The sequence below is a fragment of the Amphiura filiformis genome, chromosome 15 (assembly GCF_039555335.1).
Source record: "Amphiura filiformis chromosome 15, Afil_fr2py, whole genome shotgun sequence".
NCBI lineage: Eukaryota > Metazoa > Echinodermata > Ophiuroidea > Amphilepidida > Amphiuridae > Amphiura > Amphiura filiformis.
This window is the reverse complement of record NC_092642.1, coordinates 51,563,165-51,576,583: the sequence shown is the minus strand read 5'-3', so window position 1 is coordinate 51,576,583 and position 13,419 is coordinate 51,563,165. Positions and strand designations below refer to the sequence as shown.

General features: G+C 34.6%; 1 protein-coding gene across 1 annotated transcript in view; it reads right to left on the bottom strand.

Moving 5' to 3' along the window:
• Positions 1-13,419, bottom strand: part of LOC140171021 (uncharacterized) — a 95,031-nt gene that overhangs the window by 7,099 nt on the left and 74,513 nt on the right. Inside the window, exons 13-15 of the mRNA XM_072194204.1 lie at positions 4,261-4,420; positions 2,547-2,844; positions 1,294-1,348 (exon numbers count right to left, since the gene is read on the bottom strand). Coding sequence (XP_072050305.1) covers positions 1,294-1,348; positions 2,547-2,844; positions 4,261-4,420 — 513 coding nt within the window. The remainder of the gene's footprint in view (positions 1-1,293; positions 1,349-2,546; positions 2,845-4,260; positions 4,421-13,419) is intronic.

The window sequence follows — 13,419 nt, the reverse complement described above, 5'->3', positions numbered from 1 at the left end:
CAAGTCGGATTCATGTATACAAACCCTTTAACCCAAACCCAAGTCACAAGTTGAAGACATTTTTCTGTTATTGATTTTATGGATATGCCATAGAATTCCACTATAAGCATATGCCTCGAGCTAAATGAGGTTTTTTTTTATGAATGTGACAAGAGGCAGATACCATTTTAGCTGATCAGGTTACCCTAGGTAAACATGATATAATAAGGTAGACATTTCAGCCCTGCAATGTTTCAGTTTGGCCATATTTCAATCCTCAAATCCCCAATGTTTTAAAGGGCAGGTCTATAGCAAAAACAAGTTTATCTCTAATCGAAGAGAATAATTATGACATTGCAAGTTGACACTTGTTGCAATTTTTTTGTGCGTATTTCTCCTGAAAAAGGAGAAATTGTGTGGGTAAAGTTCAGCCTCGTATGTGTTCTTCCCCGCTTGAAGCGTATATGTTCTCCCCATTTTAATTGATGACGTAGGTAAATGAAGCGGACACTTTATCATGCTCTCATCATACAATCACAATCACTTTGACAAGTTTGACATTAGCAACAATGAGTTGTACTATCACTTACCATAACAATGCTGCATAACAATATGCATGCTATTGTTCTCTTTCGGGAACAAAGCCCACACAGTAATTGTTAATATGCGTTTGCTTTGTAATATTTCATCCAACTGAAACTATAGCATTGCAATATACAGGGAAATCAGATACATGAGTTTGTGGACTAACACGGTTTATATGCTAGTCTCAGATGAAATTCTAAGCTCAAATTATGTATTTATTTTTAGGCCTAATATTTCTCATGATATTGATATACATATGAATTGTAATATCACAATTGTCTAATATATAAAAAAGAAGCGGCTGATTTTATCCATATGTTTAAAAACCATGAAATTTGTAATACTTAATTTGGAATTTTTTCTGTGAACAGCAACAGTATACGTTATGTCCATTGAGAGCGTTTATAGTCCCTTTTCTCACAGCGGGCACATCTCATTTCATGACGCCACCGGTTTTCTAGGCTAAATCTGTCTCGCTCAAGGAACTCACCGCTTAAGTTGTTTTTTGCGGAATATCAATTTTAAACGTCTTATTTTCTCAAAAAAGGAGTCACTTTCATTGTCCTCATAATATTAGCTTACCAATGATATGATGTTGTTTTTGCTATAGACCTGCCCTTTAACATTCCAGTTTCAAAGACCCTTTTTGCCAAGAATAATTTTTTGATCCCTGACTATGACTTTAAATCTTGGCACCAATAATCTTTCCACAAAATGGAAGAGAATTACCTGCCCTCCTCCTCAGGCCATTTATTCTGACATTCAGTCCTGGACTATAGTTAGCCTTCCCAAATCAGACCATTATGTTAAAATGGAACCTGATCTTGGCATGACATTTCACATCCATGTAGGCGCTCAAAAGACGAGGATATTTTGTGTATCATCACATGCAATCATTTCCTAATCATTTCCAGGTGATGGTTATATTTATCTGACATCAATCATTATTGAGTCAAAATGAGCTATTCCAGTTGAAATCCATACACTCAAGAAGACATGACCTTAATCTCCCACACAGGGAGTATGTATTTCAAATGGGGTTACCTGAATGGGTGCCTCCATTTGAAATTTACACCCCCTGTGTGGAAGATTAAGGTCCTGTCAGTATGGATTTCAACTGGAATAGTCCAATGAGTCAAAATATCCATTTCCCAATAGCACAGTTCATTGACCTGCATTTGACAATAACAGCTCAAAATTTGACCTCAAGTTGAAGGGTATGAGTTTTTGTACCCTACACACTCAGAGGTCATTCTATGACTGTAATCACATTGGGATTAAAGAACTGTGGCTGGACAGACTGAGATACTAATACATTGTTTAAACAAAAAACTCATTTGTGACCTGCTACCATGAAATGAGCATAAAGTCGCAAATTGGTAGTTTCGAGACATCCTGGCTGCTGCATTCTTTATTCCACACCCATCTATTCAAGCCAATAGTATATATGTATGTCCTTTATGAATGGGGGCACAATGGGCCATTCATGAAGGACATACCTACTGGCTTGTACAGGTGCGTGGTAAACAAAGAACATCAACTCGGCAGCCAGGATGTCTCAAAACTACCAACTTGCAACTTGATGGTCATTTTGTGGCAGCAAGTCACATTTGTGCATATTTTGACCAATGTTCAGGTTTTTGAAGGAGTGGATTACACTTTGTTTCACCTCATACTTGGTAGTGAAGTCAGTGGTTTTATTTGTTTTGCACCACATAGCAAGCATGTCAACAAACTGTCCTTGTATGTGTGTGTAAAAACTGGGAGTACCAAACTTGAGCTGAAACAATGTTTTGAATTTAGACCTCCAAATGCGTTACATTATAGTTAGGAATAAATACCAGACTCATCTCCAGTGGAGGTCAATTCAAATCATCCTCAAGTCACAAAGTTTAGGATTGTCCACTGTATTCCTAAACCATGTGACTTGGGATGATTTGCAGTGACCTCCACTTGAGATGAGTCTGGTATTTATTCCTAGCTATTTTTATGTAAAAAGAGACACATGTAGCAGCCGACAAGTGTATCCTTTTGATATGAATGTACACAAATAGGGTCAAGAACCACTGTACTAGATAATCACAAATAGTCTCACTTACCCCAGCGATATTCTTGTGACATTTGTGACATTTTTCTGCATACAGTTTGACAAAGTCATCTTCGCAATAAATCTTGCCCTTCTCCTCCACAAACGTCCTGTCCTTTAGGTTCTCATGGCAATGAGTGCATACGAAATGTTCAGGATGCCAGTTGCGTCCTATAGCGCTCACAAATGGGCCTCTGTTAAAGGAAAAACAATGGTGAAAATTTGGATAGTTTTCAAACATCAAAACATTTATGTTCAGCAGACAGCTATTTTAGTTATCTTATAGTTACTGCCATTCTTACAATAACCTCTGGTTGGTTAATTGCATGATATAATCATCTGAACAACCAATCAAAATATATCTTACATCAGTAAGATACAAGCTGTATCAAAATGATTGGTACCCATCAGTTTTCATTGATAATGGATGAGCCTGACACATCAAAATACAACATAAGATCCAAATAATTTGTAGATTAATTGTATAACAAGTCTTAAACTATACATTCTGGACATTTCAAGACTATCCAATGTTGTATTTGGAAGATGCAGGATCTTCAATAAACATCAAAATTGATAGGTACCAATCATTTTGATACACCCTGTAGTTAGAATTAGTTGTAGATCCACATTTGCAGGTCTTTACTGGGGGGTCACTATATAAAAGTGCTACAATTAACCCTCAAAACAGACCCTAAATAGCCTAAATGATGGTAACAAAATTGTCACCTACATGGGATTACTGTCAACATTTAATACCCTAAATTAGAGTCCGAAGTTTTCCGTTTTACGGAAAACGGAAGAAAATCACGGAATCAGAGGTACAACACATTTTTTGTATGATGTGACAAAAATTGTTAAAAGATAAGAGAAATGAATTACATGTTAAAAACAATCACGAGTTGTGTATGTCAATTTTATGTTTAAAATACTGTTTAACAATACCAAAATAAAAGTATATTACCAAGGCATGAACCCCTATATCCCTTAAAACATTGTAATAGTTGCCCTATTATAATGAGAATATTCCAATCAGAGCATATTGATCACGATATTGAACACTTTATTGTGACATTAATATCATTGTTTATACATTTTAAGCTTTATTAATGACACGGATTTACAAATTTTACAACACGGATTACAACACGGAAAATGGATTTTAGAAAACGGTAAACTTCGGACTCTACCCTAAATGGCGAAACCATCACATTTTTAGCCCATAATGGCATAATCACTTTTTAATATCATGTTGGTAAAAAAGACAACTTTAACACTAGGTATGTCTCAGACTTGGTGCTTGTGAAGATTTAAAATGATTTCCACAAATTAAAAATTTTATTTCATCAGAAAAAAAATATGCCTTGCAGGTACAAAATGTAACCCTAAATGGCACATGTTGAGGTTCAATAAGGCGACCCAAACTGTAAATACAGCCAAAAATTGACTTCTAAATGTCTATGTTGCCAAAATAAGGACCCCTAAACGTTGACGCCATGTTCAAAATCCGATCCTTTTACACCGTTTTATATTCGAGTGGCCCCTCCGAGGGTCTTTACAAGTAGGGGTGAGGTGGGTGTGTGTGCGGGGGTGTGCTACATGCTACTTACTTTATGATGCTATTACAGCCATCACAGACCGGAGTCCTAGTGCCAGAGTCTGCCATCTTTGAAGGGCCACCTGGGCCGCCGCGAGATGCTGGGGAACCTGCTGTCGCTGGTGGATGATAAGCCGATGGACCTGGTCTAGGTGCCTGATGATACGAAGGTCCTGAAGAAAGAGAGAGAGAAAGATTAAATTTATATCCTATTAACAAACACTAAGCCACATTTACAATTGGCACAAGCAGGAAACAACAGGTTTAGTGAAGGAGCTTCATATTGTGCAGTCGGAAACATTGGAATGATGCTCAAGAACCTTTTCCTTCATCACTCACAAGACTTTCAGAAGAAAATGACATACAACATTAGAGGCGATGCCTTTGCTGACAAAATAATACTTGCACAGTAAAACCACTACATGAAGAAAGTGGATTAAATTGAATTTGCACATTTATATTACAATTTTAATTTTTCAATTTCTGATCTCAGACTTTAAAGGTCTCAATCATAGACGACGTAGGCCTTGTTCTTATCCTCATTCTCAATCTTGGTCTCTGCTTTGGAGGTCTCCATTTCTGCATCAATGGTAAAAACATTTGACATATTTTGTGTGATGATCATAATGTTAACGATGATGTTGCATGAATATCATGTACTACGATAAAATCTCCAACATATCTATGAAGTGACTCAACATAAATGTTAGTCCCTCACAATTCAAGTTCCATAGGGGTTGATAGAATGGCATTATCACATAGATCAACAGCTGAAGCTCTATATCTACTGAGTACATGTAAATGTGCCAACTAAACTGCTTGATGTCGTCTGCTAACATTTCATATTAAGGGTAGACGAGGTATTGTTGGTCGAAGCAACCTAAAAATCGATTTTTATTATCTAGATCAATATATTATTGAAAATTAACACCTTGATGTTTTGCAAAAGTTAGTTCTACAAATCGTATACTTTGCAAACTTGCTTAATTTATTGTTGTTAATGAGTTATGTACGTTTTACAAAAGTGTTGTTGTTTCAGCCCTCTTTACAACGTAACTCAAGAACCGCAGCACCTTTAAAAGTATATCTGTGATATTTTAATTCTTCTACACGCTCGCTATGAATTGAGCAATGTAGTTTTTGCCAAAGCTCACTACCATTCGTAAGATGCTGTGAACTACCAAATCACAACTGTTTAAAATAATTAATAACCTTAAGAAAGTTCAATATTTTCACTGCATGATATGTTGTTTTCTTTCATAAAATAATTTAAAAAGTTTGTTAGTGCACGGATTTTGTTGCTATTTTACTCTTGCATCAAAAAAAAAATCAATATGTATAAAATTCCCAAAATTAACTGAACATTGGAGCAATTCAAAAAGTATATTATATTATATTATACTTGTACTAATTTGGTAATTCAAAATTTGTCAAAATTAGTCATGTCTACTGTATGTCCACATGCAGAGATCAAAATAACATTTAAACCGGACTCTCACCCATGCTTCCAAAAATGGATTGTCATGCTATGATAAAATACATATCTAGCAATCTCCTACGTGATCCTTGTCAAAAGACTAGCCTATTAATAGTTCTGCAATGGGTAATATGAACTACCATTTCATATCTCACACTATGGGCTAAAAGTGTCTCAATTACGACGGCAAAGCTCACTGACCTCTGTAAACAATCATTGCTCAAAAAAGACAACCTCAAATAATGAAGTATGAGTTTTTGTACCCAATACAGAAAAAGGTCGTTCTATAAATGTACAAGCATATTAGGGTTTAATAACTTGGTCCTCGTGAATGAGCATGCTTGAAATCCTAGTGTTAATTAAGACAAATCTAAAACGTGAGATTGCGACGAGGATATCGGATAAGATGGTGCCACATGGTTAAATGCATGATTATTATAGCTGAGATACACAGGTTATAGCTTCGGTATTTGCTAATGATGACACAGTAGACAAAATATTGTATGATATCATATTATTGTGATCCCTGACTTTTATACACAGCATCATGGACATTTTCAAATTGAAGTTTTCAGAAGACAGCTGCCTTTTGTTTATGTCGGATGACACAGTTTTATATATAGTATTCCAGTTCATCATCCAGCTGAGACGAGGTATTGTTGGTCGAAGCAGCCCCCCCCCCAAAAACAAATTTATTAGGCCTATTAGGCGTCACATGCCCGCCTCACCTTTTCATTTGACCAAAACTTTCATTATTTTCATAAAAAATTCAATTATCTAAAAATTGAGATGGAAATAATCAAAATTGAAACTCTCAAAATGTCTGACATCCCCTCAGCAGTTTTTCTTAGTTTTAGGGGTAGAGGATGTGGTAAATAATGGAAATTTAAGGATTACCTCATCATGTTTCTAGTGATTACAAAAATTGCCAATTTCTTTTCATTTTAATAAAAACAAATTCAAATCTTTTCTCAATCTGTTGCAAAATGTCTGTAATGATGATCTAACCATTAATACCTGTTTTGAGATGGTCTTTCATCGACAATATAGGTAATAGCCATGTAAATGAAAGTTTTGACAATGATGAAATGTTCCAAAATAATGAAATCATGACCTCATATTTCACTGAAAAAAATGTGACGGGAAACTAATCATTTCATTTCATTAGCCTTATCTAAATCAATATATTATTGAAAAATAACACTTTGTTGTTTTGCAAAAGTTCATTCTACAAATCATATACTTTGAAAACTTGCTTGATTAATTGTTGTTAATGAGTTATGTACGTTTTACAAAAGTGTTGTTGTTTCAGCCCTCTTTACAACGTAACTCAAGAACCACATGACCTACAAAAGTATATCTGTGATATTTGAATTATTCTTTATATGCACTATGAAATGATCAATGCAATTTTTGCTCAAGCTCACTACCATTTGCAGAGCTGTGAACATCCAAATCACAACAGTTTAAAATAGTTGCTACCTTTATACGCTAGTTACGCTTTGTGTAATGTGTGTCACTGACGAGCACTAATTTACTATGCTCGCATATGCTTTGTTGCATAATCATGGATCCACCCAGGATTTCCGTTTTCTACTGGCCTTCCTGGCCAGTGAGATTGAAAAGCTACTGGCTCTCCGAAACTTTACTGCCCCAGCTCTTTCAATATTTTCTATAAAAAAAAAGTTGCAAACTTCTTTTGCTTTTGGTCAACACGTTTATATAATATTTAAATATCAGATTAATATATAAAGGTCATGAAAATGTTTTTAAAATATTTAATAATATAAAAAAAACCACTACAACAAAAAATTGTCAAAATGTTATTGTAAAATATTTTGGGCAAACATTTGGCAAAATATTTTGTCGACTACACTTTAATAACATTAGGTTAGATTGTTGCAAAAGTTTTCAAAAAGTTTTCTAAATGTTGTTAAAACATTTTATACCCTTTATATAACCCACCATTTTGTTTTCTGAAAAACATTTTGTATTTGCTGGGTATGTAATTAATTAAGCACAAAACATGCATAATTTTACAATTGCGTTTTTCAAAAGACCAAAACTATTTAAATACTCTATTTTTTCATTGAAATGTGTGAAAATATATACATGCTCACATTACAAATGAGAATATTCAAATTATTGAAATTGCAAGATTTGTTTACTGGCTAAACAAACCCACATTTAACATCATCTCTTATTAAATTTAAGAAAAGTCATGAACTTCTTTCTACCCTGAATCTTCTTGAATCATCTAAAGTCCATTTTATTTATAGCATAGTGCCCTGCAACCTAAACGCCAATGGTAATCGGAGGCTGGAAAACATGCATACAAGAATGCACCGCAAACAGTTTACGCCTCCAGGCCAAAAAGCAACATAAGGCAAACCTGGTACTGGCTTACAGGCCAAGAAAGCACCCACAAAGTCAACAAATTACTTAAAAGGTCTTCGTATCTAGCGGTAAAGCTTTCATGGCAACTATATGACAATTTGGAGATGTTATTAAAGTATTTTATAGTATTATTGAAATCACAATAATGATATGCTTGAATATGACCATATCTCCATTTTTCTTGACAATTCAAAGTCCTTACTCTATAAAGAATTGTACATGTAACAAAGCGACAACAAGAGTCCCTATGGCAGTTGAGATTGGGTTTAAGACTTTCCTCTTAGTTGTGTTGGAAGAAGGGGCTATGGTGCACCTTTGGAAATCAACTTCTAATCGACTCCATCAATAAAAAAAAATGCATAGAAAATGTTAAGCTATGTTAAAAGATTCAAAAAGTGTCACTAGGGGTCAATATGGTTCAAATTTCATACAACAGGGTTGAAATTTAAAAATTGCTCAGATTTTACCAAAGTAGTCCCCGGTCATAACGAATCAGAAAAAGCATAGTTTGACCTATCTGCGACATGCAACATACTGTTCTTGAGTTATAAGCAGAAAGGTCAAAATTGGGAGAGGTCACTTTTTTTTTGCCACAAAGGTCTCAAAACTAAAAGTGCTCCGATTTCAATGAAAATGGTCTCAAATTGTTTGTCATGTAAAATAAAGTCAAATAAGGAATAGATTTTATTACCAAAATCCAGAAAGGTCAACCACCGTTGCAGTCTATAGGGCCTATTGACCACAACCTATTTTATGATGTTTCCAAGATAAAGAAGTATCCTAGATGGTGAGAACTATTCCTTATTTTAGTGACATAACTTGTGTACTATAAGACTAGTTGCAGGTTATGTAATTTAATTTTTGGAAAACACATTTTCTATATCTTTTATAACCAATTATCAAAATTATCTTAAAAAACTAAATTTATGAGCAAACTCATAGCCTATGCTCCAAATTAGGAATGCTTAGACAGGTGCCATTTAAATTTTGTGACTGCAATCGGCAGCTGAATGTTGTGGGTATTGGGCATAAACCAAACATAACTAAATAACTGATGACGAATATATCAGCTATCACACTTTTTGAATTTTGACAAATGACCCCTCTGTTTTTGAAATAAAAGAAGTTTACAAAACTACCTCATTTTCAATCCGTTTCCCAGAGTCAAAAATGAAAATAGATGCCTCAAGCGCTGATGATGCATAGTGTTAGCACTCCAAATACAGATGATCGATTGATATTTGAATCCGTGGAAAGGTTTGAAAATGAGAGAGTTTCGTAACATTCTTATATTTCCAGAACGGTGTAATTGTCAAAATTATAAAAGTATATGATAGCTGATTTTTTCCTCAACCACATTTAGTCATGTTTAGCTGTGGCGTTAAAATACCCAAACAATTAAGTTTCCGACGATACAGTTCTTTCAGGAGCACCCTGTATGAACAAAATTTAAATCCCGCAAACAATCATCCCACAAACAAAATGATATAATACCATCTGGGATAGATATCCGTCGCCATTTAAGTTCACCGCTGTAATAGAATATGTATTATGTTATACTCCGTATGTACACATGAGAAAATATGTATTTTAATTTCCTAAGTGTAACGCTATAACATTACACTGAACATACTGAATGGCAGAATGCCACACACACACATTGCTATATGACATTCAACTAGATGTCTCTGTCAGGAACATTTTCTGAAGAAAATCTACTTCACTCTATTATTGCAGACCTTTCATATTATGCCAATATCTAAGTGATTTACTTTCTGCAAAAAATATAACAAATAATAATGATAAAATATTTATTAGAGGGAAATTTAAGTTTTTGAAAAATTTATCCAAATGTATGTAAAATTTGAAGGACATACTGTCTCTAATATGCAAATTTTCTAATTTAATTTAGCGTATTTGCTACTTTCCTAAACTGCATATAAATGTCTGATATTGTTGCAATACAACTTCAAAACGAAAAAAAATATTATCGGTGTCGAAAGTTTACCATTCAATATTAAACTGCATCTTGTCATAATGTTATTATAGGCCTCCCACTGGCCCCAGTTTGTAACACAACACCAGGGACCAAGTTCATATCAAAGTTAGAGACTCAACACCAACGACCAAGTTCATCTTAAAGATAGAACTCAACACCAGAGAAAAAGTTCAATCTCAAAGTCAGAACTCAATACTACAGGGTGTCCCAGAATGATTTGTACCGTGTTTGCAAAAATAACTAAAAATAGAAGACGGGCAGTGTATCTATTTTTGATACCAGCATTATAATGTTGGATATGTCTCCTACCTATTCTGTTAATTTCAGCACGCTACCTTTATTTGTTTTGGCGTGGCATGCAATAATGTAAAATCGATGAAAAACGACTCGCATACCTTTGAAAAATGGCACGATACGATGAAATGAAGAACGTGGGATGTTTGGCACAGCATTTCGACGACAACTACTGTTGGGGTTGCGCCTTAAAGCTTGCCGGACAGCTGCAATGTTCGCTCTAGTTCTTACAGTCTTACGAGCACCTGAAGCTTCACTCTGCCGATTCCTGACAGTTCCGTGCTCGTCAAACTTCTTTACGTTATACACTATCGCCTAATGAATCTTCTTTATGCGTCTCAACATAGCTGCCGGTTTGCCAGTAAGTTTTTGAAAGAAATCCACGCTGCTGTACAGTAAATTGAGGAGCCGACTTTTCTATACCACAACCAATTCGATCTCTGCAAGCATTTCAAATGACATGGACCTCACACCACAATAACTATATTTAAAACTACCGCCAAAGAGAGAATTGGATTAGGCCACAAATCCTTAATTCCATATAATGATTGCTTCATAACGTCATAAATAATAGATAGATATCGGCTATTTAGTGGAAATATGAACAGGGCACAACTAAAATACCTGCATAACTTTTTCCAAATAACTTTGTGCTGAACGGTTAGTAATGTTACAGATTTTCAAAATAGGTTGCGTTGTCAAAACTTAGAATTCATCATTTTTACGCAATCTTCTATAACTTCTACTAGAAAGCCAAATTTTAAAAACTAAAAAATCTGAGAAAGCTAACTATATGTAGAACTTAAAATGCAAAACAATATAACCATTCAACATGCCCTTCATACCTAAAAAAATTCCATCTTTCCCGGTACAGATCATTCTGGGACACCCTGTATATTAAAGGAAGGTGACCCGATATATTTGGAAAAATCAAATTCTTTAAAACTTCTAATACGTATAACATAAAATGATGTCCATTTCAAGCATTCATGAAAAAAAACCACATAAATGTTTTTCATAAATGTGACTAAATGGTATACCACAGTCGTGACTAATTTAACAGTTTGTTTATAATTTCTTCAGAAATATACCGATTTGGAACGCCTAATTTCAATTATGTTAATGAGAAAAATATGAGATTTCACCTGATACCAAAATCTGCATTTTGATGGGGTAAAGTGGGGGATGAGGCTGACAATCAGGTCACCCACCGTTAAAGGACAAAGTTCGATCTCAAAGTTAGAATTCAACAACAAGGACAAAGTTCATCTCAAAGTTAGAACTCAACACCAAGGACCAAGTTCATCTCAAAGTTAGAACTCAACACCAGAGACAAAGGTCAATCATGAAGTGCAAGAAAATAAATTCTACTACAAGAAGTATAACATTAAAATCTTAAAACCTTTCAACTTAATTCACATGTTTGAGAGGCTACGGTATCGCACCTTATCCTAGACGCATCTTCAGGCTGTCTCTCAAAAACACAAGTCCAGTTGAATGGGCTTCATTATGATTATACGAATGACAACCTTCACAAACTTACTATTAGAAGCAGTAGCCATTATGCTTCTTTGATTCATCAAGTTTAAAATTCCTCATCATAATAATATTTTGAAAGCAAAACAAGACAAACTATGTACAAAATCTGAAAAATATGGAGATTTGTTCGCTGTGTTATTTGTGTAGAAAAAGCATTTAAATGTCTAGTTCTTGCAGTGGGTCTGCTGAACTCTGAAGTTATAAATTTATTTTGAGAAGAATTTTAGATTTAGTTTCTTGGAAAGAGCTCCAAAATATGTCAGTGACCAAAGTAAATTTTGGTAAAGCCCCAATCTGAAGTTCATAATTTTTATGACCCAACCCTTTGCACGTCAACAAGTTTACTGTTTATTGTCTTCAGAAGACAGCAAATCTTGTCTACAATCTTCATTAGATAGCAAAGCCTGTTTACTATCTTCAGAGGACACCAAAGCTTGTCTACTATCATCGGTAGATAGCAAAGCTTGTTTACTATCTTCAGTAGACAGCAAATCTTGTTTACTATCTTCAGTAGACAGCAAATCTTGTCTACTATCTTCAGTAGATAGCAAAGCTTGTTTACTATCTTCAGTAGATAGCAAAGCTTGTTTACTATCTTCAGTAGACAGCAAATCTTGTCTACTATCTTCAGCAGATAGCAAAGCTTGTTTACTATCTTCAGTAGATAGCAAAGCTTGCTTACTATCTTCAGTAGACAGCAAATCTTGTTTACTATCTTCAGTAGACAGCAAATCTTGTCTACTATCTTCAGTAGATAGCAAAGCTTGTTTACTATCTTCAGTAGATAGCAAAGCTTGTTTACTATCTTCAGTAGATAGCAAAGCTTGTTTACTATCTTCAGTAGACAGCAAATCTTGTCTACTATCTTCAGTAGATAGCAAAGCTTGTTTACTATCTTCAGTAGATAGCAAAGCTTGTCTACTATCATCGGTTGATAGCAAAGCTTGTTTACTATCGTCAGTAGACAGCAAAGCTTGTTTACTATCTTCAGTAGATAGCAAATCTTGTCTACTATCTTCAGTAGATAGCAAAGCTTGTTTACTATCTTCAGAAGACAGTAATAAAATTGAATTGAATTGAATTGAATAAAATGATGCGCAGTCTCATGAATTTTCTCCTGTCACTCACTATAGGTTAATAACTGTGCATCAGTTGTTTGGCGGGTGTTGTAAAAAATCTAAACATTTTGCCAAACTGAGGAATATCCTGAGAGCCATAATTCCGGGGTACAAAGCACAATTTTCAGATTTTCACAATGCCAAATGCATAACTGATGCAAAGTCATTAATATAATTAATAACAAAACAACAAGATTTTTTTCTCTGCAGTTAGTACTAATAAACAATTTTAATTACAACGTACATCAAAGGCTTAATTACCACTAATTAATGACCATTCACAGCAGCGTGCAAATACAGTAGTTGTGATGTGTGAACTATTCTCTTACATAGGATGCATGTACACAG